This window comes from Syngnathus typhle, linkage group LG20 (assembly GCF_033458585.1).
Source record: "Syngnathus typhle isolate RoL2023-S1 ecotype Sweden linkage group LG20, RoL_Styp_1.0, whole genome shotgun sequence".
In the NCBI taxonomy this organism is placed as follows: domain Eukaryota; kingdom Metazoa; phylum Chordata; class Actinopteri; order Syngnathiformes; family Syngnathidae; genus Syngnathus; species Syngnathus typhle.
Genome location: NC_083757.1, coordinates 6,093,261 through 6,117,038, shown reverse-complemented (window position 1 = coordinate 6,117,038; position 23,778 = coordinate 6,093,261). Strand labels below are relative to the sequence as shown.

Genomic DNA, 23,778 nt, shown 5'->3' with positions numbered 1-23,778 from the left:
TTTATTTCAGTTTTATTAGATTAAGTCATGTTTTATGTCATTCAATCATTTAGTTAGGCCCACAATGTAAAAAGATTATAAGAAGGGATATTGTTATTGCATTACTGAACAGGGTACAGAGAGAATTTATAAAAAAAAAAGTTGCGTATGATATGACTATATTGTTAACTCAGTATAAAAAAGGAACTTATTATCAATCAAATATAAAAACGTATTATGTTTATGTTACTTTTTATTAATACATGTTATCGATTATTGAAGATCGAATTCAACGGATGTAAAAAAAAATTGGATGACGCGTTTTGATTACTCGTGCATCCTCCACTGATTCATTTCGCTCTTATTAAGTAGGTGTGCTTTCAATTAAGATTTGAACTTCACATGTGGAGTTGTTCCACAAGTCAGTTGAGTTACATGCATATTTCTGCCCATAAAAAAAAGAAAAAAAATAAAGGCCTCAAGGGGTGAGGTTAGTCACACCTATAAAAAGACATCGACACGGCTCTGAAATTGTTTTCCGCTTGTTGTTAGCTCTCTCACACCTGAATGCATGCACGCGGGGGAATGAGGGGCTAATTTCTGCGAGCGTTGCGAAATGTTGCAAATACATGCTTGGGATGGCTTCCATTTGTAAGCATCACACAGAAACTAGTCTTGAAATCCAAGTTTTGGATGCAATCTCATGTTATTGCATGAGAAATTGTGTCAAAAGTACATCACACTGGCTTCTCAGGAAAAAAAAAACATGCTTCATAAAATATGAGATGGGGAAAATAATAGAATTTTAGGTGTATGTAGACTTTTTGGATGATGGAAGAAATTCCAGCCACTCTCTCTTAGTTAGTAGCTGCTACTCATGTCTGTTGCTGTGACAAGCATTAAGACAGTTGACTCATCTGGGCATGTTGACTCCCATTTCTACCTTGCGCCACGTTCCGCCTCAGGGTATGCGATGACCATGACAAACCTGGATTTCCATCACGCCTCAAACGTTTGCTCCCCACTGTTTAAAACCAACAAATTATCATTTCTGTTTTTCTCTATTACATCCCGTAAATCTTATGCCTCTGTATTTTGCAAACCACATAACTGTAGCAACTTGTTGACCACACCAAAGTGCCATTTGCAGCATAATCACAGCAACATACCAAATAACAAAACAAGCCAAACCGGTTTTTGTCCCTCACTTTCCCAAAAAGCCCTGAGGTCAAATACCACAAACATGGGCCCTCGCTGCCATGTCCCAAAATCCTAGCGGGACATTTGAAAGACAAGGAGACACTAATGCAAACATTGTACCAACGCCTCTAATGCAATCAACACATCCGTTTAAGTCAACGACTGCAAAATGAGCTGTCTTGAAAGCAGCTTGAAATCCCTTCTGATGCAAATCATCACAATTAGCTCATCACTTTAAAATACAAAATGCTGGGGCCCACCCTCAATCTTGATGAGTACAAACACATGGGAGAATATTTAGGATGTGGTAGACTTTCTGCAAAATTGTGAAAGTGAGTATGAATGGTTGTTGGCCTGCGACCAGTCCAGGGTTACTCCCTAATTGAGGAGAAATGCTCCAGACAAACAAATGCATGGTTGAAAATAAATATTTGATTTCTTTTATCCTGCGTATTATTTTTGAAGGTTTGTACAGTCATTTGGGACATTATGGTGTGATTTTACCATTAAATCCTCCTTATGGCGAAATATACTATTCAAACCAGTGTTCATTGATGGAACCACGTCATAGAATACAGATTTATTTCCATTATAACGAGCGTTTGCAGTACCACATCATACCAATGTTTCTACCCGACTAATACTAAGTGGTCGACGATACGGGTACTCACGTCTAGTAACGTGGTGACGTCACATGAGCACGGAGCAATTTGATTTGCTTGCCCCGGGCGAAACGGTAGGGGTTGACCGGAAATCAAGCATCTCGGTCGTATAAAAGCTGACGTCGAAGTCTTTCCGCTCTCTTTCTGTTACCTGGCGAGGGGCAGCAGCTTTGGCCGCGACAACCCAGAAACACCGGTAAGACGCGCTGATTTATACCCTCGGGCGACATATTTAAAGCTGGCTTTATTAGCGGTCGCCAGACGAAACCGTTATCTCCGCCATAACGGTTTTTTATTGCTTTAGCGGCGCGTTATGTAATAAAGCGGCCTGGCGGTGTTAAAACACCCCAGCTAGTAATTTTATTGTCATTACATTTTTGTCTACTTTGATTCTGGATGGGTGTACAAGTAGTCCGCTCGGACTTTGATACTAAAAGGACAAAGGGAGTGCCCTAAAATGGCCGCGCTTTCCTAACGTGGAGCTTGTAGTGCTTTATAGACAGCGTCAGCTGCAGTTTTGGACCAGATGGCGTTTAGTATACGATTGATTTATTTCGAATGTCAGATTAATATGTGGTATGTGGAACACGTGTCATGATCTGTCTGGGCCCAGGCGAGGCCTGTTAGCATTGTGCTAATTACTAGCTAGCAGTTTGGCCTACATAGTTTTGCGCGATTAAAAACTTCTAGTTAAATGTGTTATTAAATCAATCGATTTAGCTCCAAAAGCATTCAAAGTTTTATTAAGCGCCACTCGTTTGATTAATTGACTTTGTTTTTTTCAGAAACTAAAACAATGGGCAAGGAAAAAGTGCACATTAACATCGTGGTCATTGGCCATGTCGACTCCGGCAAGTCCACCTCCACCGGCCATTTGATCTACAAGTGCGGTGGTATCGACAAGAGAACCATCGAGAAGTTCGAGAAAGAGGCCGCTGAGGTAAGTTTTTTTTTCTCTCTAAATAACACTGCAGTTATGACACTCTTTCAAAATGGCGGCGCAAGCGTGCTCTTGCTGAGCTGTCGGCAAAAGGGCGTGCCCGATTCTGCGCATGCGCAGTAGTAGCTTAAATCATTGCGAATGACTGTGCAAAATATCATGCAGAAATTACGTTATGGCTAATTTTCTCAGTGTCAAGTGACTCATGACTATACTGCTTGTGTATATATTTTAAAATTATTTCAAAATGTGAATTCCCAGATGGGCAAGGGCTCTTTCAAGTACGCCTGGGTGCTGGACAAGCTGAAGGCAGAGCGTGAGCGTGGTATTACCATTGACATTGCTCTGTGGAAGTTTGAGACCAGCAGATACTACGTGACCATCATTGATGCCCCTGGACACAGGGACTTCATCAAAAACATGATCACTGGCACATCTCAGGTAATTTAAATTACAAGAAGTCAGTTTGAGGAATTTGTTTGTATTAGTCCAGTAATTGAGCTGACATTTCCAGGCTGATTGCGCCGTGCTGATTGTTGCTGCTGGCGTGGGTGAGTTTGAGGCTGGTATCTCTAAGAACGGCCAGACCCGTGAGCACGCCCTGCTGGCCTTCACCCTGGGTGTGAAGCAGCTCATCGTTGGAGTCAACAAAATGGACTCCACCGAGCCCCCTTACAGCCAGAAGCGCTTTGAGGAAATCACGAAGGAAGTCAGCGGCTACATCAAGAAGATCGGATACAACCCCGCCACCGTCGCCTTCGTCCCCATCTCTGGATGGCACGGAGACAACATGTTGGAGACCAGCGAGAAGGTGGGTGAATCAACTATTATGTTTAAATTTTGGGGGGAATGAGAATGTGGGAGTTGAACACTGGCTTTCTGTAGATGGGCTGGTTCAAGGGCTGGAAGGTTGAGCGCAAGGACGGCAATGCCAATGGCACAACCCTGCTGGAGGCTCTGGATGCCATCCTCCCCCCATCACGCCCCACCGACAAGGCCCTTCGTCTGCCCCTGCAGGATGTCTACAAAATTGGAGGTAAGGAACATGATTTTGAATTTTTATAGCATTTGCCACTCTTGATAGTAGCTAATTTGATGGCTTCTCAGGTATCGGAACAGTGCCCGTGGGCCGTGTGGAGACTGGTATTCTGAAGCCCGGCATGGTCGTCACCTTTGCTCCCACCAACCTGACAACTGAGGTCAAATCTGTGGAGATGCACCACGAGTCTCTGCCCGAGGCTGTCCCTGGCGACAACGTCGGCTTCAACGTCAAGAACGTGTCTGTCAAGGAGATCCGTCGTGGTTTCGTTGCCGGAGACAGCAAGAACGACCCACCCAAGGGTGCTGATAACTTCAATGCTCAGGTGTGCATCTCCTAGGTGGGATTTGACTCTGTGATGACTGGTTGACATGTTCTAACTTTTGTTCCTTCCCACAAGGTCATCATCCTGAACCACCCTGGCCAGATCAGTGAGGGCTATGCCCCAGTGCTGGACTGCCACACAGCTCACATTGCCTGCAAGTTCAAGGAGCTCATTGAGAAGATCGACAGGCGTTCCGGAAAGAAGCTTGAGGACAACCCCAAGTTTGTCAAGTCTGGAGATGCTGCTATTGTCAAGATGGTCCCCCAGAAGCCCATGGTGGTGGAGCCCTTCTCTTCTTACCCTCCCCTTGGTAAGAGCTCTTAAACGAACCTGCACCACAGCATGGAGACACACCCTGTGGCACGTGACTTTTCTAACCCTCTGCCCTTCTCCCAGGTCGCTTTGCCGTGCGTGACATGAGGCAGACAGTGGCCGTCGGTGTCATCAAGGCCGTGGAGACCAAGGAAGTGAGTGGAAAGACCACCAAGGCCGCAGAGAAGGCCCAGAAGAAGAAATGAATGGTCGTGCAGAACATCCAGCAGGGGGGCATATGCCGGCAGCAGTGGGCCTCCCCGCTCTCTTCACCCCACCCCGGATCATCTCTGAGGCACAGCTCTCTGCTCAAGGACTGGCTTATGCTGATTAAAACTCATCGCAAAAGTTTTCGCAGGAAAAAAAGGAACTTTGCGGCTTTGTTGGTCACCCGAATCACATGAAGGTGCCTCTTTAAGTTCACGTTTTGAAAAGGTTTAGACATTGGATGTTCAAATGCCACCAATTGATTGGAAACTAAAGCTGCTGGTAACTAATAAAATGTCTTTGAAAAAATGGAAACAGCCTTTCAACTTGTTTTTCTGCTCTGCCACTTTGCTGTGTGAAGTCTTTCAGGTATGTATCTGTCTGGCCAGTATTCAAATGACAGGTAAGAAGAGACGCTCCACCCTCTTCACAGGTTCTGTATAAAAGCTTTAGGCGTTTCCGGGCTCAGTCTTTTCACCATTTCCACCGTTGGTGTACTTGCTGTTGCTGATCTAAGGTTGGTAAGATTATTTACAGAAAATTGATTAATTGTTGCCCCAGGTAATTCTAGTGATAGTTAACAAGCTTTTGAGAATGTTATGTATTATAACTTCTCATTTAAGTAAAAGGTTTAAATTAACTGCTAGATTGACAACGACAATTTCCACATTTTCAGGTCAAACTAATCACACTTGTCGAAAACAAATATTGTAGATTGTCAAATCACCATGCGCGTCGCCGTCGTGCACCCGCAGTAACATGGCTGCTGTGGCGTAACATGGAGGCCGACCACGTGATCGGCAAAACTGGAAAAACTACTGAGATGACAGTGAAATAGTCATTGGTTGAACTGGCTTTATTTCAAAACTTATGGTCGAATTAATCTTTCTCTGATAGTCGCTCGAAATGGCCAAGGAGAAAATCCACATCAACATCGTGGTCATCGGCCACGTCGATTCCGGCAAGTCCACCACCACCGGACACTTGATCTACAAATGCGGCGGCATTGACAAACGAGCTATCGAAAAGTTCGAGAAGGAGGCTGCTGAGGTAGGTTGTCTTGGTGCTGCTTCTCTTTCTGGGCTTCTACTGCCACCTAGTGTTATAGGTTTTATAGGTTACATTAGGGTTTTGAGTCAATGGTGGCAAGCCATTGCATAAATGTTAAGCATAACTAGAACTGGGTAGTAGTTCACTTTATCGACTCATCACAAAATTAGTTTTTCTTCAAGAATTTACCTTGATTATACAGGTTCGAAAGTTGAAATGATTTATGTAAAAAAAAAATATGCCCCCCCCCCCCCACAGATGGGCAAGGGCTCCTTCAAGTACGCCTGGGTGCTGGACAAGCTGAAAGCAGAGCGTGAGCGTGGTATTACCATTGACATTGCTCTGTGGAAGTTTGAGACCACCAAGTACTACGTGACCATCATTGATGCCCCTGGACATAGGGACTTCATCAAGAACATGATCACTGGCACATCTCAGGTAATTTAAATTAGAAGTCAGTTTGGGGCATTTGTTTATATTAGTCCAGTAATTGAGCTGAAATTTCCAGGCTGATTGCGCCGTGCTGATCGTCGCTGCCGGCGTGGGTGAGTTTGAGGCTGGTATCTCTAAGAACGGCCAGACCCGCGAACACGCCTTGCTGGCCTACACCCTCGGCGTGCAGCAGCTCATCGTTGGAGTCAACAAAATGGACTCCACCGAGCCCCGTTACTCCGAGCAACGCTACCTTGAAATCACGAAGGAAGTCAGCGGCTACATCAAGAAGATTGGATTCAATCCCAAAGCCGTCTCCTTCGTCCCCATCTCCGGGTGGCACGGAGACAACATGCTGGAACCCAGTGACAATGTGAGTATTGGCCCAACCCGTAATTAACTTTTTCTGGGTTGCTGCGCAAGTTTGCAAAGAGAATTAGAAGAATTATGGGATTGGATTTGATCTATACAAAAATATTTTAGAAACATGTCACTCAACAATGTATTTTTTATAGAACATACAGTGATCAATTTGAACCTAAAGATTTGCACAATAGATTTAGTTGTTTTAATTAAATGCAAACTGGGGTCGGCAGCTTCTGCACTGCACACTTTGGCCACAAGAAGGCAGTATAATACACAGTTTAAAGAGGTTACTTATCAGCTCCCTGCTGGAATTATAGTAGTTTGTGTTAATTATTCTTTTTTTTTTTTTTTTTTTTAACAGAGGTTTACTTGCTTCTTAAAATTATATTAACAAAACGGTCGCATTTACACTAGAATCCAGGAAAAAAAAAAGGAGATATTTCGAAATTTCTGCGGTTGTCGATGTGGCTTTAACAGTTGTTTGTCTCCGTAGATGAAGTGGTTCAAGGGCTGGTCGATTGAGCGCAAGGAGGGCAATGCCAGTGGTAAGACCTTGTTCGAGGCTCTGGATGCCATCCTCCCCCCGAAACGCCCCACCGACAAGGCCCTTCGTCTGCCCCTGCAGGATGTCTACAAAATTGGAGGTAAGGAACATGTTGATTTTGATTTTTTTGATAGCTTTGACACTGATAGCAGCTAATTTAATGGCTTCTCAGGTATCGGAACAGTGCCAGTGGGCCGTGTGGAGACTGGTATTCTGAAGCCCGGCATGATCGTCACCTTTGCTCCTGTCAACCTGACCACCGAGGTCAAGTCTGTGGAGATGCACCATGAGTCTCTGCCCGAGGCCTTGCCCGGTGACAATGTGGGTTTCAACATCAAGAACGTGTCTGTCAAGGATGTGCGCCGTGGCTTTGTTGTGGGTGACAGCAAGAGCGACCCACCCAAGGGCGCCGCGTCATTCAAAGCTCAGGTGAGCCAAAACAAAAGTCTTGTGTATTAATTTGATGAATACCGCATCCATCGTAAGCTCATTTGAACAATTTTCCCCGTGCCAGGTCATCATCCTGAACCACCCTGGCCAGATCAGTCAAGGCTACGCTCCCGTGCTGGACTGCCACACGGCTCACATCGCCTGCAAGTTTAACGAGCTGCTCGAGAAGATCGACCGTCGTTCCGGCAAGGTGCTTGAACAAAACCCCAAGTTTGTTAAGTCTGGAGACGCTGCCATTGTCAAGTTGGTACCCTCGAAACCCATGACGGTGGAGGCCTTCTCTGACTACCCACCGCTTGGTGAGTGAAACCCGCTTGAAAACATTCAAACCTTTTTTTTTTTTTTTTGTCTCAGCTAAAAATATCCCAACAACACGTATCTTGTCGTTGTAGGCCGTTTTGCCGTGCGGGACATGAGACAGACTGTGGCTGTCGGTGTCATCAAGGAGGTGGATAAGGACCAAAACGCCGCCGGGAAGGTCACCAAGTCCGCACAGAAGGCACAGAAGAAATGAACCGCCATCATGTCGTTTGCGCAACACAAAGTCGCCAATGTCTCCTCCGCTCGGCCATTTTCTCCCCTCATCAGTTTGCTCCTTAAGGACTGGCTTCTGCTTGTTAAAACTCACTGGAAAAAGATCCGTAGGAAAGGAGGACATGCCTTCCTTTTTGCGACAAATGAATTAAAGTTAGGGAAATAAACATCTGATGTACAACCAAATTGCTCTTTGTCTCTTCTAATCTAAGGGAACATGAACTGGATCGTCATTTTCTGTCCATTAACTAGTGAATGAATGTATCTCATTTCCATACTACTACTTGCTTGGATCTCCCCAAAGCAAACATTAAGTAACAAACACTCACTCAAATAGATTTTAATGAGTCCCATGAGTTAAGAAGGATTCTTGATTCCTTTGAAAGATGCTTAACCAGTCTGATGTATTGTTAAGCTTTTATGACAATATTTATCATGAATACAGAATATTGAGAATAAACTCAATAACACTTAATAAACTCAACAAACAAAGAAAGGCAAATATTTGGTTCATTGTGCTCGTCTGGTTCTGTACTACTGTAGAGACGTCCTTCAGCATATACCTAGAGCATATAATACAATTGGCATTGTTATATAATTAATCACAATAAACCCAAAATGTTCTGTTTGAAACTGTAGATATGCAATACCATTAATTCCCATTATTCATTTGACGATCCAAAAAAAAATACTTATACAAGCAATAATGAGGGTTTGTTTTATCTATAAAATAGTATGAGTAAACTGTTTTTGTTTTATTAGTTCCCAAACGGATTTCAATATTTTAAGCGGAACGTGCGTCTCATTTCACCACCTGTTGTCGGACTGTCTTCCACGTTGCACACGCCTATAAATAGTCTTAACCGGAAATGACGCTTTCTCTTCTAGCGATCCAACATGGCGGTGAGTGGAACATCAATGCTTACGAGTTCGCCGCAATGAAGACGCCGTCGAAATCCGCATCCATCGGAGCTCCTGACGCACATAAACTGCCGTTTCGTCCACGGATAAATAGACAGACAAATTTCTAGAATATCTCAAGTCAAATTGCGCCGATTGTTATGATTGGTCGCCCGGAAATATAGAAGCCGGAAAATGAAGCTTTAATGTTGTTAGTCGTAAACAGCAACTTTACGTTTGTTCGGCGATTCTTAGCAGCGGTTCATTGAGTTAGTTAAATGTAACATTAAGACGTCATTTTATTTTAGCTTATTGCATGCTAGTGCTATATGGTGAAGCCACCAGCGGGGATATGCACGGGCATGTTCTTCAATGGTTCAGACACATGCTTTACTATTAGAGAAAACACACGACTCTTAAATTTGAAAGAAAAAAAAGTGAATATTTGGGATTATTGATCCCAATTTACACTTGATGCTAAATATTGACTCATCACAGCAATTTTGCTGCCTGTTTAATTTTTTGGAAGAGCATTTATTCTTCTGTCTGTCACTTTACGTAGCTGTCATAGTGAATGACATCATTTGGGACTTGTCAGCAGACGTGTCAAGCTGTCGCTGTCTTTTTGCTGAAATTCATCCACTCTCGTTTAACAGGAACAGAGTGAGAAGAAGGAGAACCCCATGAAGGAGCTGCGTATCCGCAAGCTCTGCCTGAATATCTGCGTCGGCGAGAGCGGTGACAGATTGACCCGAGCCGCCAAAGTGCTCGAGCAGCTTACGGGACAGACGCCCGTCTTTTCTAAGGGTGAGTGGTCCAGCTGGAATGCAAAACGGGGAAAAGATGGCGGCACCTGGGGTGTTGACTCTATTGTCTTTTGCTTGTCGGTTGCAGCTCGCTACACCGTGAGATCGTTCGGCATCCGCAGAAACGAGAAGATTGCCGTCCACTGCACAGTCCGCGGAGCCAAAGCCGAGGAGATCCTGGAGAAAGGACTTAGGGTGTGTTGGTGTGCCTGAAATTGCATTTGATGATCTGATCTATCGAATCGGAATTTGAAAATCGGTTTCGATTAAGCAGACTTGAATCAAACCATTCAAAAAAAATAATTATACTAATGTAACGATTAATTTATGTGATTGTTGCAGGTGCGCGAGTACGAGCTGAGAAAGAACAACTTCTCCGATACCGGAAATTTCGGCTTTGGCATTCAGGAGCACATCGACCTGGGCATCAAGTACGACCCCAGCATCGGCATTTACGGACTTGACTTCTACGTGGTACGTGACCCGGGACGCGCGCTCGTCTTTTTAATCTCCGATTGAATACATTTCTGTGACACGTGTGGCGTTCAGGTTCTGGGCCGACCCGGCTTCAGCATCGCAGACAAGAAACGGAAACGTGGCCGCATCGGCTTCAAGCACCGCATCCGCAAAGAGGAGTCCATGCGCTGGTTTCAGCAGAAGGTAAGCACGGCGTGTGTTGGTAGACGGCATCAAAATAACGTTGTTTAATAACTCTGCCTCATTCTGTTTTCTCATAACAGTACGATGGCGTCATCCTCCCTGGCAAGTAAAGGACCACCTTTGACATCTTTGTAAGAAAGTAATAAACGTGGAAAAGAATAGACTGCTCCTGTCCTTGTCGTAATTGGTATCAATAGTTTAGAATAGAAAATCTGTTGCGCCGCCTTTGATTAAGCTTCAATGTTATTGAAGAAGTTTGCTAGCTGATGTCATAAATTTTGTTTTATCCAGATGGAAAGTCTTGAAGGAAAAGCAAAAAAAAAAAAAACATCATTCCGAGTGAGGATAATATAGAAGACGACTTTTCATTCAGTTTGCGTTTTATTCAGTGAAAGCCCAAAATTTGACAGTCATCGACACAAGGGTGAGGATAAGCTGACTCGGCCCCTCCCTGTTCTTAACAAATTGGCGTCTCACCGGTTCACTGTACTTGACATGTTTCACTTATTTTAAGGCACGGCTTCTTTATTCCTCTCATAGCGTCTTAAACAGTACGCTAACTTTTCTCTTTTGGATTTCAACTGTGTTGTTGCCAACATCTAAATCACCATCTATATTTTTGCTTCCATATTTTCCTTCTCCCTGAAATGCTGCAACAGAAGCGAATTGTCGTCGCTGGCTGATTGGCTCCCAGTTTGATGGAAACATTCCAAGCGCTTCCACTCATCTCGTTTCCTCTTTCGTCATCCCTGCTCCCGCTTTCCCGTTCTCGGGAGATTCCCCTCTCCAAAATATCGCTCATTTTGATGCACACCGCAAGTGTTTATCTTTTTTGGAAATATAGTTACTGGAATTAGTCAGTGTACGTTCACTGCTGTACTTGAATTTAATCAAAAGGTTTACGCTAATTGAAACATTTTAATGGGACCAGGCTTAATTCATTAATTAATTTCATTCCAAATTTTATTGTCTGATTACTTGTAGGTTTGGATCAATGCTTATTTAATCAGTTTTATCAGGAAATGTCCCAATGGCGCCATTTGATTGCAATCCATATGGTTTTCTGCGCTGATTTCCATCAGTGATGAATAGCACGTTGATCAGAAGTCCCGACCCAGCCGGCTGTCCTCGGGAGATGTTTTTACGCTGTGACGCTTTGTGGCGGCGCCATTCCGCTCAGGTTCTTCCCGGCTGGCTGTTGCGGCTGCGACTCCTCGTGGGCAGGTGTGTTGCGGTGCTGCTGACGGCGGGGCAAGTGCCGCGGCGGCAGGGCCAGCGCGCAGCACGACACCCCCACCGTGGGCTCGGGCAGGTCTTCCGCGCGGGCCCAGCTGTCCGTCGCCGGGGAGTAGGTCTGGACTGCAGCCTTGTAGCGCTTCTCTGCCTCGTTCCAGCCTCCGATGAGGTACAGCGTGTTGGCCCCCAGGATGGACAGACCGGCCGTGCTCACGCCAAGGGGTAGCGGGGCGGCGCGACTCCACGCCCCGTCGCCCTCAGGGGAGAACACCTCCACAGCCAGGACGTCCACCCGCTCACCGCCGGGCCCCAGCTGGCTCCCGCCCACCACGTACACCTTGCCGCCCAGCGTGGCGGAGCAGTGCCAACCACGGGGCATCTCCAAGGCGGGTTTTTCGCTCCAGGTGTCTCCCTCCACGCTGTAGCAGGCCACGGAGCGCGAGTAGGCGCAGTTGACGTAGCCGCCCGTCACCAGGATGTCGCCTGACGGCAGGGTGGCGCTGGAGTGGCAGCAGCGCGGCACCTCCATGGGGGCCCGCATCTGCCAGGCATTGGCCGAGGGCAGGTAGCTCTCCACTGTGGCCAGCAGGCCCTCCACGTTACGGCCGCCTGTGGCAAACAAGCGCCCCCCGCTGGCCGACAGCGAGAAATGTGTGCGGCGTTGCCGCATATTGGCCAAGTGCAGCCACGTGTTGAAGCGAGGGTCGTATCTGCAAAACAGAATTGTTTTGCAATTTTGATTATTTAAACCCTGAAGTGAATTTTTTTTCTCTGCCGTTTCTGACCTGCTCAGAGTGCTGACGGCGTGCTTGGCCTGGTTGCGGGCGTCGTTCTGATCCTCGCCGCCCGCCACGTACAAGAAGCCGTCCATGACCGCCACGCATTGGTTGAAGCTCTTAGCCGGCAGCTGGGTGAGATGACGCCAGGCTGCGCCGCCATCGCGAGGCTCCCGCCACAGCACCTGCTCATCGGACGGGGTCAAAGGCCAAGGTGCGATTTCCATGTGAGGGAAATGGATTGATGCGGTGAGACTGACCTCGCGGCTGAGGGCGCGTTCGGTGAGGGACGGACGCCCGCCGACAGCGATCAGGGCGTGCTGGCTGCCCCGGACCTGAGTGCGGCGGGACTGCAGGGCATTCTGCTGGTAGGGCAGCAGGTGGTAGTTCATGGCTTCCACCAGCAGGCGGTGGCACTGCGGGTCCTGCATCATGCGGGGCACTGTCTGGATCTGGCTCACCAGCTCACCCGCCGGGATGGTCTCCAGGCGGACGTGAGACAGCAGCGCCGCCGCGTGAGGCTGACGGGATGCCTCGAAGTCCAGCCACTTCATAGCCAGCTAAGAAAAGGCGGCGCCAAAACATTTTAATTATTTGAAAAATGCAGCTTTGTTGTAATGTGGAGAAGGGCACCCCCTATTGGTGGTGTTTATAATGCAGCGCGACTCTTCTGGTGTCACCTACTAGTGCTGCAGCTGCTCGCTGTTCTGTTTTTACGCTCGAATGAAAATAGACTTGAGGCCGCCGAGCCATGTGGGAAATTCCTCCCCTATTAGAGCCCGGGTCGGGTTTAGGATTGTTTAGTATCTATTTAACTATATCTAACTATCTTCTTAACGATGTAATCCCATTTTTGTCAGGAAAAACCTACGAGAACATCCGAAGTTAATTTGCGAGCAAAACGCTTCAATGGCGTGTACCTGGAAGGTGACCATCTCGGAGGGCAGCACCAACGAATCGTCCTGAAGGAAGGCGCAGATCTGCTCCAGCGTGAGCTGCGTGAACAGCGGCGTGTCGGCAAACTGCACAAAGTTGTCCAGCACGAAGCGGCGGGCGGCCTCGCACACGGCCGCCAGCCCGTAGGCGGCGGCGATGTTCCACACGTACACGCACGTCTGCACGTTGAGCTCGGCCAGCAAGAACTCGGTGCACATCTTGAGGAGCTGCGGAATCTGCAGCGTGGACGCCGCCGACACCGTGCAACCGATGGTGTACAACGACATGTGCACCCGGCCAAGGTAGGCGAACGTGATCACATTGGCAAGACCTGACGGGCACACCAGGAAAAGTCTACACACCCCTGCTGGACCTGGATGTTTTTAGCTTGTTGGTTTGGATTCAGTTTTGGTCCTACCAAGAGGCGAAAGGGAGGGCAGCTCCAGACGCTTCATGTCAGGATCTTTGGCCAGGATCTCCCTGAAGTACTGACTGATGGATGAGATCACCAGCTTGTGGACGTCAAAAGATTTGGTCTTGCAGCTCAACTCCAGATCGGTCAGGAACCTAATGAGGAACATCACTTGTTTATTTGCGTCAGATGACCTTCTTCCATGATAGCAATTGTTGAACTCACTTCTCCTGGCGCATCTTGCTGAGCTCCTCCAGCATGGCGTTGCCGTGCAGCGGGCGCGTGAGCTCGCTGCCCAGCCCCAGCCCGCGTTCGCCGGCCTTAAGGACGGGCGGCGGCAGCGGCAGGTTGAGACTGTTTAGCTGGGCGATGTCCAACGCCGCCATTTGCTCAATCTTTTTAACGGCGCTCTCCACCACCACTACCACGCCGCTGTCGCGCCGCTCCACCTTCAGGGTCGGCGAGGTGGTCTCCACCACGACCTGGTCCGGAGATGATTTTTTCACACGCAGGGTCTTCTTCTTGGGGGCCATCTCACTTCCTGTTGCTCGCTAATCTTAAGAACTTTCTGTCAGATACCAAACAATTCCTTCCTTCTGTCTTTCCTTTGCTCTTTCTCCTTTTCTGACGTTTGGACACAACACACTGCACCTACAAACATGGGAAAATTTTTGTTGCATGAGCAAGACTAACATGGGCAACTTTTCCCCTGTGATAGTGAAGTCAAGCACAAATTTTGCAGCTTTGGATTACTGTGTGAAACTTTGCAGTGTTTCTGTATTAAATAATCGTCACGGTGCTTTCAGAGGGAAACGACGGCAACTCCATTTGGCTCGGATAAATCAGTCTGACATTATTTCCAAAAGGACATAACCAACAGCTGCAGTCCAGCACACCCGGGTCACCTCCATCTTGTCCTCCATGTGTGGGTCCTCTGAGCTATTTCAAATGACACCTCCACTCGAGGGGAAGTGATCTCATGCTGCGGTCGCTTACATTTGAACGCATTGGATCATGTTCCCATTTGTGCTGATATCATCGGAAAGTGTTGGCGCGCTTGCTAGTTTGTTTACGTCAGCCATTACACTTGGATGGAAACAAAAATTTAGCCTGTCTATGGCATTTAGCATGCAACTCTGAATAAAACCACTGTCTCCTTTGCGCCTATAATGCTACTGTAAAACTTGAGAATAACATCACCACGCTGTTATGCTGCCTGATTAAAATCTAATAAATAAAAACAAGAGTTGTGTTACCTTTCTCTCCGCTGGGTCCTTTTCCCCTTTCTGTTGCTTTGTTGATGTTCCCACTTATTCCTCACCACTCTGTCCACCTGTCACTCAATCAGGGTGCCGTGTTGTGTCTGTATGTGTTGGTCCATGTCATAGGGTCCAAGCTGCGGTTGTGACGTAGGCTTCAACCCCCTTCTACACATGCAATGTGTGCACTGCCTCCTCGAGAGCACATCAAACCACCTCCATGTCCAAATAGAGGCACCACAGTCTCCGCTGTGCCAGAAATAACTCATAAGAGGCCCCCTTAGTGCAGACCCAACACCCAGAGCATTCAGGCTTAAGTGATTTGAGTGTTCAAAATGAAGCTTCTCATGGTTTCCAAAGAAAAAAAAGAAGTTAAAACAATGTGTCATGTAAAATTGGTAATTAATTTTCTTTCAGCTCAATAAACACTAAATATAGTCTTATTGATGTATCTGCTGCCCCCAAGCGGTTGAACGTGTTATCGGTGAACGTAATAAAAATAAAGATGATAATTAACGTTAAAAAGATATTTTAAAAAATGCCACTCTTTCAGAAAAATAATTCACGTGATTATCCGGTCAGTTATATTAAAGACTAGCGTTTAAAACATTCTGACGAAATTCTGTATATTTTTTCCTTTTACATTAACATGTTTTCATTACATTACGTTATCAGTTCTATTTTTAAAAAATCCATTAAAGGAATAAATCATATGTTTTAAGTTTTTAAAATCAAATAAATGCATACAAATACGTAAACACTTGCTGACGTAAGCAGGTGGGGTTTCTCAGCTACTTCCGGTTTCCATGAGCACTCCGTAAACATTTAATATTATTTGCTGATCTGATTTTTTTTAAACGTCAGATTATATGTTACAGTCTTCCATCGCACCTCAAACCAATTTTTAATAACAAAATAACAAGCGGAAACATTGCCTCGCCGCTGACGTTGAGGTGAAGCCACTTCCGGGGCCAGCATTTGCCAGCAGTAAACATGGCGGAGGAGCTGGTGGAAACAGTGGACAGACTTCAGTCCCGGCTCATGGAGAGCCCGGAGCCGCGCAAGGTAACTCATATGCAGATGTGAGCGAGGGGTTCGGTGAAGTATTTAACAGTGGGCTTTTGCCAACCCGAGGCCATTTGTCAACAGTACCCCGAATGTAGCGGAGGCCTTGGCAGGTCCGGCAGAGGATCTGAAGCGATGCGTTCATAGACATCGGGATTATTGGGTCATCTTGTGACGACACTGTACTATATTAGTAATATTGAGATCATCAAGCAGTATTACGTTATTACATTATTTAATCTTCAGTTTTAGAGTAGTCTTATGTTTGCATTTAAAGAACAACCCTTTTATAGCATTCCTAATGTTGACTTAATATCTGTACATACATTTGTTTTGATTGTTTTTTTGTACTGTACGCACTTGACTGCTTCATCCAATCATTTGTTTTCTTGTATTTTATTCATTTCTTTCCATATCTCGCCCCAATATTGGGCCGTCAATGTCATAATAAGACTCATTTTGTCTTTTTTCAATATCCTTCAATGTATTCTAGTTAATATACAATGTTAACACATCTATTGAGATGCTTTTGTTCAGATGCCTGGTATAGTTCCTTAATTTCCGATGACATTTAAAAGCATCGTTTGATAGTCACATGTGAAAGATGTAAGCAAAAACAAAAACATATAATAAATGTTTTTAACTGCCTATTTTGTAAGAATGCACCTGACTTAAGTCAAGGACTGTTGCTTATCTTTTATCCAGGAAACCCCCCACAGTTCATTTAAATTGACGTTTAGGTTGATTAAGGATACGGACCATTGTAGGTCATTGTAGTCGCCAACGTGCTAACATACATAAAAAAAAAAATCGGAATACAGACTTCAGTTATGCTAGCTGTTTATTATGTGCTTCTTATAATATTTAAAGTCAAAAGCAGCTCGAGACTATCACCTGCTATCCAGTAAAAAAAAATTTTCTTTTCTGTATTTCATGTCTTAGCTTCTCAAGACGCTCAAAAGACTCGGCGAGCTGCCCATGACCGTCGACATTCTGGTGGTGAGCTTAACCTACCTGTGTGTCTTTATGCATTCATCTGGCTTTGGATCTCAAGTAACGCTTTGCGTTGTCCAGGCAACTGGAGTGGGAAAGATTGTGAACTCCTTCCGCAAACATGAAGTAGCCGCCGAGATGGCGAAAAACCTGGTGGCCAAGTGGAAGAAACTCGTCCCGCAGTCGGCCGACAGGTACGCTGATCATTTGTCGATCTGCACAAGCTCTGGATTGATAAACATTACCTCGCTCGTTTTTTTCTCTTATTTCTCGATAGTCGAAGCAGCACCAGTCAGGTGAAAGAGGCAGCACGGTCACATTCTCGAAGTGCCGATGTGGCCGTTAGTAGACGGCGGCGTGACCCCTCCCCCGATGAAGAGGAGGATACCTACGCCGAAGAAGAAGAGGAGCGAGGCTATCGCACCAACTACTCACCTTCACCGCCCCGGCGCCTGCAGTACAGCCCCCCGCAGCCTGAGAGCGACCAGTCCGACAAGTACGACAGCCCCGGGCCGGAACCCGAGCCCAGCCCCTCTCCTCCGCCCCCTCCCCGTATGCCGCCGCTTCCTCGCAAACATGGCAAGCCCAGCAAAGCTGACAAGAACCACCACCACCACGGCGACCACTCGAACCGCGTCAAGGACAGTGAGACGCGGCAGAGGCACATGCCCACGAGCTGCGGCGATGGAAAGAAGCGCAACGCCGACCGGGAACGCAGTCCGCCCGCAAATTCAGCCAAGCATGGCAGGAAGTCAGACGGCGGCAAGCGGGAGGACGCCAGGAAGGGAGCAGAAGCACAGGCGGACTCGCCGGGCAGCAAGGAGGGCAACGATGACTTTGAGACGCCCACCAAGTCCTTTGAGTCCTTCCTTACCTACGACGCGCCGACGTCTTCTGCAAAAAAGAAGAAGAAGAAGAGCACACCGGCATCTTCATCCTCGCACGCTCGCGCCGCCACGATTACGACAAAGCCGACGTCTTCCAGGCGCGACGCTCAACCTCCCGCCTCCTCGTCCTTGCCTTCGTCCTCCAAAAAGATCAAAGCAAACGGCGTGCAGAGCACAAAGAGGTCTCACTCGGGCGCCTCTTCCACTGTGCCGGAAAAACGAAAAAGGGTAAATTGTTTTTGTTTTTAATTTTGAAACATGTTTTCCCTTCATTAATGCAGCTGTGATTTAATAAGGCTCAGCGTCCCCCTAACCACATTTTGTCTACAGGTGGTAGAGGCCGTCCTGTCACTTCCCGAAATCCCCCTGCCGGACATCCAGCCCGATTACAGACCTCTGCCTTCCTTCGACATCACGCCGTTGTCCCCTCAGAGGCGGAAAGGTAAACGACAAGATGAGAAAGTTTGCGTGTGTTTCAATAGGTTGGAATGGGTAAAGGGGGCGGGGCTAACTGGGAGTGGTTGACTCTATCAGCGATGTCGTTGTTGCGCCTCACAATTGCCCGACTCTTCATTCCAGGACCCGTATTCAACGACGAGGAGGACGCCGGCTTCACGGGCAAGCGCTTCAATTCCAAGATGGTGGTCTACTCGGGATCCAAGACCGCCTACCTCCCGCGGATGATGACGCTCTACGAGCAGTGCATCCGCGTGCTCCAGAACAACATTGACTGTGAGTTCAATCAGACCAACTGAAAGTCCAAGTGACTCTTCTGCTCCTGAACGGAACCGCTGAGTGTGTCGGGCGCTCTTTCAGCCATCGATGAGGTGGGAGGCGTCCCCTTTGAGATCCTGGGGCCGGTCTTGGAGCGCTGCACTCCGGAGCAGCTGTACCGCATCGAGCAGAGCAATCAGGTCTCACACATTAGCTTGCTCCTTTATTTTGTCTATAGATTCAAACATCGACATATCTTCCACACGTGTCAAATTTCTACGAATGACCAAGCCTATCTATTCTGTCATACGTGCACAATTGAAACGGCATAAATACGGCAGCCATTTTGGGCCTACGGTATCCACGGTGATCGTAAACAGATGTTTCATGCCGTTTGCCCAGTGGTTCATAGAGGACTCGAACGAACTGTGGATGCGTCACTGTCAGCGCGACTTCAAGCGAGAGACGCCCCAGGAGTACGAGTCCTGGCGGGAGATGTACTTACGGCTGCACGACGAGCGGGAGGCGCGCCTGCGCCGGCTCACACAGAATATTAGCATGGCGCACGCCAACAAGCCCAAAGGTGGATTAGCTTGTCACAATATGACCCGCCCCCTTTTCAGTGTCGCCACGGTTACCTTGAAAAAGTAACTTTGCAAAGTAGTCAGATTACTCTTTGTCTGGCAGAGCGGCAAGTCAAGATGGCGTACGTCAACTCCGTGGCCAAGCCGCCTCGGGATGTCCGCCGCCGGCAAGAAAGGTTTGGGACCAGCAACGGTTCTTCAGCGGACTCTGTCAACGCCGCCACGCCTATCAAGTCAGACACATCCGGAAACATTCAAAGATCATAAGAAAGAAAAAAAATCTGATTTTATTGGCTCTCCTTCCAGAATAAGACCAGCCACCGACTACTCCGGCAGGTCCAGTCCGCCGTCGTCGTCCTCGTCACTCCTCAACACTTCACCCGGATCGTCGCAATCCCCAGCATTGAGCGCCGGAGCCTTACGAGAACGACAGGCCCTCCGGGAAAAGCCCCAAGTGAAAAGTAAGTCTTCAAATGTTGCTTGTCGAGTCACTCCAACATCTCATTTTGTCTTTTTTTTTTTTTTTAAACCTCCAGAAATCGCCCCCATGATGGCCAAAACTATCAAAGCTTTCAAGAACAGATTCTCCCGCCGATAAATGTTCCGAATCGAAAGCTTTTTATCCAAGGCGTTGTCTTGCGGCTAAACATGAACTTTCGCAGGATCAAAACGGGAGGGAAAGGGGTAGAACTTTTTTTTTTTTGACTTGGGCTTTTGTGTTGTTGTTGTTGAATCGCTATTTAAATAACAGCTGTTTCAGTGTGGAAACAAAACGCTCATTTTAGGACAACATGGCACAAATTTACACCAGACATAACATCATTTACTCGTTTGTGGAAAGAAGAAATATCCGCCCGCAAATTTGTGGCCACCAATTTGGTATAACCTGTGCACAAATGAGTTACTAATGTTTGCATTCCTGGACGTTTGGGTAAGTTATGACAACGCAGCCCCCGTGAGGAATTATACAAAGTGCGCTCGATTTGCTCACCCAGACGTCCAAGCTGTTCATAGGATCAACCCACAAATGAGTGTTACATACAAATGTTATTTTGTGCCCATTTCATGCAAATGTTATTTTGAGTATTATCTCCCTTGCCAGGTCTGAGGCTCTTATACACCAACATTGTTTTAAAAAAGAAAAAAAAAAAGTAATAAGGAATTGCTCATTTGTTTTATGTATTTATATCCGCTTTGAATGAAAACGTGATGACTGTCTTTTAAATTGAGTGCATGACGCAAAGCATTCACTGACTGCGCTGAAGTCACACAATACAGTGTTTTGACTTTTTATGAGAGGGGGGGCTCAAAAGGATCAACTCACTGCTCTTTTTAAAGTCTTCTTTCCTGCTGTCCACTGTTTGTGCGTGTCCCCCGTGTGTAAATATCCACTTTATCTGCTTCACTGTGACAAACCAGAAGATGAGGAAAACAACCCACAATTAGTTTATTTTCAGAGATGTATTTATGACACTATTAATGACGTAGATCAAATGCCCCTTGCTTGTCTTTGGCGCACAAAAAGGAAGTAGATGGAAAACCTGTAATTTTACTAGATTTTAATAAATGTTCTATGGTCATTTTTTTATTAAATTGGAATTTTTTGCCCAAACTGTGTGCTCCTGTTGTCATGTGAGTTTATGCTATAATTGTCTGAAGATTAGAAGGTGGAAATGTCAATTCCTAATTATGCACGTTACGTAGTTGGTTAATTTATTGACTGCCAATAACATTAAAAATATTCATGAATTTAAAATACTTTTCCATTATTACAGTGAATTATATAATTAAACTCCACTTTGTAGTGTAGAAATAGTACTTTATAACATATCTTTTGTCAATTGTTTGAGTTTAAAATGAATATTTCGGAAATAATAGAATAAATTACGTCATAATAAAATAGAAATGAGGGAGAAAGTAATAATTTAGTCGACATAACCCTAGGAATGAATAAATAAAAACAAGGTTTGGCCCACGAATTGTTTAAATAAAGACTGAAGAACCGCTGCTGGAAATTAATCTTATTTTGAAACTATCAACCCGGAAGTAAACATCAACCTTGCGTTGTTTTGAAGTCGGCGTGTCTCGCACCCGAAAGTATAACTTGTTTCCGTCCCGAGGATATTGCAAGAATCCTCGAGGAGCCTTGGCGTCTCAGTCCCATACTCCATTTGGCACTTTACCGGGCTTTTAGGACGCAAAAGCCCCGTGTCTTTCACCTCCATGTCCGGCCATCACCACCACGACCACGGCTGCAGCTGCGAGGGCGCCCACGAACCAGCCGAGAGGGGCGTCGAGTATGGGTTGTATCGGCGCATCGACACCGACAAGCTGCAGTGCTTGAACGAGAGCAGGGACGGCGACGGCAAGCTGGTGTTCAAGCCGTGGGACCAGCGGAAGGACCGCGACAAGGTAAGAAAACGCCATTTCGATTGAAACATTGATTACCCATTTAGGTGTACCATCTTGGCCACCAGAGGGCAGTATATTACAGACAAAAATGTAAACTGTAGGAATATTGGTTGTTTCTGTATAGAATAAATATGTTGCCTGTGAGCGTTATTATTCTCTCTCTCTCTCTCTCTCTGTTTTTTTGTACATTTTATATCATATATGTTGCTTAAAGCTCAACGATTGATTGATTGAATATTTATTGATCCCCAGGGGTGGGGAAATTCAGGCCCCAGCAGTATCCATACCACAAAAGACACCCAGATGGCATGAGCGCAACTCAATAGGCTCTCATAAGGCTGCCACACAACGGCGCCACAAAGAAAGTCAGAAAGTGCACAAGATAAAAGCCATCAAAGCAAATCAAAGCCAAAAGACAAAGGAAAAAAAGCAATAGCGGCCAACCAGCACCCCTCTATACAACCCGAAACACACAAAATAGCCTCCACGGGGTCTATCGACAGGTGTAAGGGCAGTCCAGTTCAACGGCGCCCAATGGACCGTGGTCATGAATCAGTGAAAACATCACAAAGCAGCCAAACGTGTGAGCAGCGTCCCGGGCACCCAGTCGGGGCACGTGCAGATGGGTCACCACGGGGCTAGCATGGCGAAAGTCGTTGGTTCCGACGAGCACGAGGGAGCGGACTCCCCACAGGGGTTGCGGCCAAGGCGAGGGACCCGGTCATCACTGGCCAGATAAGCAGGAAGCCGTCGTAGAGTTACGCCGGTCTCGACCGATGATCCCGGTCCCAGGAAGAAAAATAAATAAATAAAATATCCGATCCGAAGAGGTACCGAGGTGCGGTAGAAGGCACCAGCATCGCCGAATGGACAAAAAGACAGAAAGGAAAAGGAGAAAAGAAGGAAATAAAGAGGAAAAGAGAGAACACTGCTGGGACGCAGCCACTCACGGCGCCATACCAAGAAAAAAAAAAATTGCCGCAAAACTGAAGCCATTTATTCGGCCATGTAGTAACTAGTGTTATTTTTTTCCCCCCATCCAGTTTGTGGAGAGTGACACAGACGAAGAGCTCTTGTTCAATATTCCGTGAGTTTTAATCTTTTACACAGAGGAGGAATTGTCAAATTTCACAGTTTTGCAAGTGTCATGGTTTATTCGTCGCGGCAGAGTTGCGTTGCAGCTTTTTGCTGCGTCTCATTTTGTTTTGCGTTTCATTTCTTTCCGTTCTCAGGTTTACTGGCAGCGTCAAACTGAAAGGGATCATCATCTCCGGAGAGGATGACGACTCGCATCCGGCTGAGATACGATTGTGAGTGCTCAGGTTTTCTTCTGGGGTCGGATTCAACATTTTACTTTGTCTTCAAGTATTGTGTAATATATTCGATGCATTACGTTAATATCTTCCTTCCAGGTACAAGAACATCCCTCATATGTCCTTTGACGACACCGGCCGAGAACCAGAACAAGCTTTCAGACTCAACCGAGACCCCGGCGCTCAGCTGGAGTACCCCACCAAGTGAGTTTCGTTCAGCGCGGCTCGAATTACTAACGTATTTACTTTTATTCTCCTTACATTTGACTTGCAGGATTGCTCGTTTTTCCAATGTCGAGCACCTCTCCATCCACATCTCCAAGAACTTTGGTGCCGAGAGCACCCGGATCTACTACATCGGCCTCAGGGGAGAATATTCAGAGGTCAGAGTTGATAAAAACATTTTTGCTTCATCGAACGCTGCTGACTATCGTTTCCCTCTTCTGAAGGCTCACAGACACAAAGTGACGATCTGCACCTACGAGGCGACGGCGAATCCCGCCGATCATAAGGTGAAGAGCATTGTCCCGCAAACCAACTTTATTTCCTGAAGCTTCTCGCCCAAGGATGAAGAGAAGGAGGCTGTCATTGGCGCAGAGCAAACCAGCGCAATGACGCATTTGCGGCCGCGTGTTGTTGGCGAACCGGTCGAGTGCGAGGCAGACGCAGAGCGCTTAAGTTTGATGAGCTTTCACGGGTGTTTCTTTGCCAATAGAGATAGAATTCACCAGAGTTTGTAATCTATTTCAAATAAAAAGCTAAGAACTGACAATCAAGTGAGCAGT

General features: G+C 46.5%; 6 protein-coding genes across 6 annotated transcripts; 5 read left to right on the top strand and 1 right to left on the bottom strand.

The window, feature by feature from the left end:
• Positions 1–1,881: 1,881 nt before the first annotated feature.
• LOC133144902 (elongation factor 1-alpha) lies at positions 1,882–4,979 on the top strand. The gene is made up of 8 exons (XM_061267949.1): positions 1,882–2,037; positions 2,627–2,781; positions 3,043–3,222; positions 3,296–3,592; positions 3,667–3,817; positions 3,889–4,145; positions 4,221–4,455; positions 4,542–4,979. The coding sequence occupies exons 2-8, from the start codon at positions 2,638–2,640 to the stop codon at positions 4,661–4,663; spliced, it is 1,386 nt and encodes a 461-aa protein (XP_061123933.1). The 5' UTR covers positions 1,882–2,037; positions 2,627–2,637; the 3' UTR covers positions 4,664–4,979.
• Positions 4,980–5,026: 47 nt separating this feature from the next.
• Positions 5,027–8,226, top strand: LOC133144903 (elongation factor 1-alpha-like). Its single transcript, XM_061267950.1, has 8 exons — positions 5,027–5,181; positions 5,562–5,714; positions 5,973–6,152; positions 6,223–6,519; positions 7,006–7,156; positions 7,229–7,485; positions 7,571–7,805; positions 7,899–8,226. The coding sequence occupies exons 2-8, from the start codon at positions 5,571–5,573 to the stop codon at positions 8,018–8,020; spliced, it is 1,386 nt and encodes a 461-aa protein (XP_061123934.1). The 5' UTR covers positions 5,027–5,181; positions 5,562–5,570; the 3' UTR covers positions 8,021–8,226.
• A 635-nt stretch (positions 8,227–8,861) lies between these two features.
• rpl11 (ribosomal protein L11) lies at positions 8,862–10,569 on the top strand. Its single transcript, XM_061267979.1, has 6 exons — positions 8,862–8,943; positions 9,597–9,747; positions 9,835–9,941; positions 10,089–10,220; positions 10,296–10,406; positions 10,487–10,569. Exons 1-6 carry the CDS (start codon positions 8,938–8,940, stop codon positions 10,514–10,516), a joined length of 537 nt encoding a protein of 178 aa, XP_061123963.1. The 5' UTR covers positions 8,862–8,937; the 3' UTR covers positions 10,517–10,569.
• A 199-nt stretch (positions 10,570–10,768) lies between these two features.
• On the bottom strand, positions 10,769–15,236 carry klhl43 (kelch-like family member 43). The gene is made up of 7 exons (XM_061267901.1): positions 15,023–15,236; positions 13,992–14,417; positions 13,773–13,921; positions 13,339–13,685; positions 12,679–12,978; positions 12,428–12,603; positions 10,769–12,352 (listed from the first exon to the last, which is right to left on the bottom strand). The coding sequence occupies exons 2-7, from the start codon at positions 14,297–14,299 to the stop codon at positions 11,548–11,550; spliced, it is 2,085 nt and encodes a 694-aa protein (XP_061123885.1). The 5' UTR covers positions 14,300–14,417; positions 15,023–15,236; the 3' UTR covers positions 10,769–11,547.
• Positions 15,237–15,976: 740 nt separating this feature from the next.
• Positions 15,977–20,880, top strand: eloa (elongin A). The gene is made up of 11 exons (XM_061267902.1): positions 15,977–16,090; positions 17,033–17,089; positions 17,165–17,277; positions 17,361–18,198; positions 18,301–18,412; positions 18,550–18,702; positions 18,787–18,884; positions 19,087–19,267; positions 19,372–19,501; positions 19,575–19,729; positions 19,805–20,880. Exons 1-11 carry the CDS (start codon positions 16,019–16,021, stop codon positions 19,864–19,866), a joined length of 1,971 nt encoding a protein of 656 aa, XP_061123886.1. The 5' UTR covers positions 15,977–16,018; the 3' UTR covers positions 19,867–20,880.
• A 424-nt stretch (positions 20,881–21,304) lies between these two features.
• Positions 21,305–23,765, top strand: pithd1 (PITH (C-terminal proteasome-interacting domain of thioredoxin-like) domain containing 1). Its single transcript, XM_061267976.1, has 6 exons — positions 21,305–21,680; positions 22,724–22,767; positions 22,913–22,990; positions 23,093–23,197; positions 23,268–23,376; positions 23,443–23,765. The coding sequence occupies exons 1-6, from the start codon at positions 21,492–21,494 to the stop codon at positions 23,542–23,544; spliced, it is 627 nt and encodes a 208-aa protein (XP_061123960.1). The 5' UTR covers positions 21,305–21,491; the 3' UTR covers positions 23,545–23,765.
• Positions 23,766–23,778: the final 13 nt, after the last annotated feature.

Excerpts from the sequence above, each read along its gene's own strand:
- LOC133144903 (XM_061267950.1), top strand. The coding sequence starts at position 5,571 with ATGGCCAAGGAGAAAATCCACATCAACATCGTGGTCATCGGCCACGTC. Across the intron at positions 5,715-5,972 it reads TCGAGAAGGAGGCTGCTGAG|ATGGGCAAGGGCTCCTTCAA; the intron begins GTAGGTTGTCTT and ends CCCCCCCCACAG. Across the intron at positions 6,153-6,222 it reads TGATCACTGGCACATCTCAG|GCTGATTGCGCCGTGCTGAT; the intron begins GTAATTTAAATT and ends TGAAATTTCCAG.
- LOC133144902 (XM_061267949.1), top strand. The coding sequence starts at position 2,638 with ATGGGCAAGGAAAAAGTGCACATTAACATCGTGGTCATTGGCCATGTC. Across the intron at positions 3,223-3,295 it reads TGATCACTGGCACATCTCAG|GCTGATTGCGCCGTGCTGAT; the intron begins GTAATTTAAATT and ends TGACATTTCCAG. Across the intron at positions 3,818-3,888 it reads GGATGTCTACAAAATTGGAG|GTATCGGAACAGTGCCCGTG; the intron begins GTAAGGAACATG and ends ATGGCTTCTCAG.
- klhl43 (XM_061267901.1), bottom strand. The coding sequence starts at position 14,299 with ATGGCCCCCAAGAAGAAGACCCTGCGTGTGAAAAAATCATCTCCGGAC. Across the intron at positions 13,686-13,772 it reads GCCCTCCCTTTCGCCTCTTG|GTCTTGCCAATGTGATCACG; the intron begins GTAGGACCAAAA and ends TGTGCCCGTCAG. Across the intron at positions 12,353-12,427 it reads GCCGTCAGCACTCTGAGCAG|ATACGACCCTCGCTTCAACA; the intron begins GTCAGAAACGGC and ends TCTGTTTTGCAG.
- rpl11 (XM_061267979.1), top strand. Across the intron at positions 9,748-9,834 it reads GACGCCCGTCTTTTCTAAGG|CTCGCTACACCGTGAGATCG; the intron begins GTGAGTGGTCCA and ends TGTCGGTTGCAG. Across the intron at positions 10,221-10,295 it reads ACGGACTTGACTTCTACGTG|GTTCTGGGCCGACCCGGCTT; the intron begins GTACGTGACCCG and ends TGTGGCGTTCAG.
- pithd1 (XM_061267976.1), top strand. The coding sequence starts at position 21,492 with ATGTCCGGCCATCACCACCACGACCACGGCTGCAGCTGCGAGGGCGCC. Across the intron at positions 22,991-23,092 it reads CATCCGGCTGAGATACGATT|GTACAAGAACATCCCTCATA; the intron begins GTGAGTGCTCAG and ends TCTTCCTTCCAG. Across the intron at positions 23,198-23,267 it reads CAGCTGGAGTACCCCACCAA|GATTGCTCGTTTTTCCAATG; the intron begins GTGAGTTTCGTT and ends TTTGACTTGCAG.
- eloa (XM_061267902.1), top strand. The coding sequence starts at position 16,019 with ATGGCGGAGGAGCTGGTGGAAACAGTGGACAGACTTCAGTCCCGGCTC. Across the intron at positions 17,090-17,164 it reads TGACCGTCGACATTCTGGTG|GCAACTGGAGTGGGAAAGAT; the intron begins GTGAGCTTAACC and ends TGCGTTGTCCAG. Across the intron at positions 17,278-17,360 it reads GTCCCGCAGTCGGCCGACAG|TCGAAGCAGCACCAGTCAGG; the intron begins GTACGCTGATCA and ends ATTTCTCGATAG.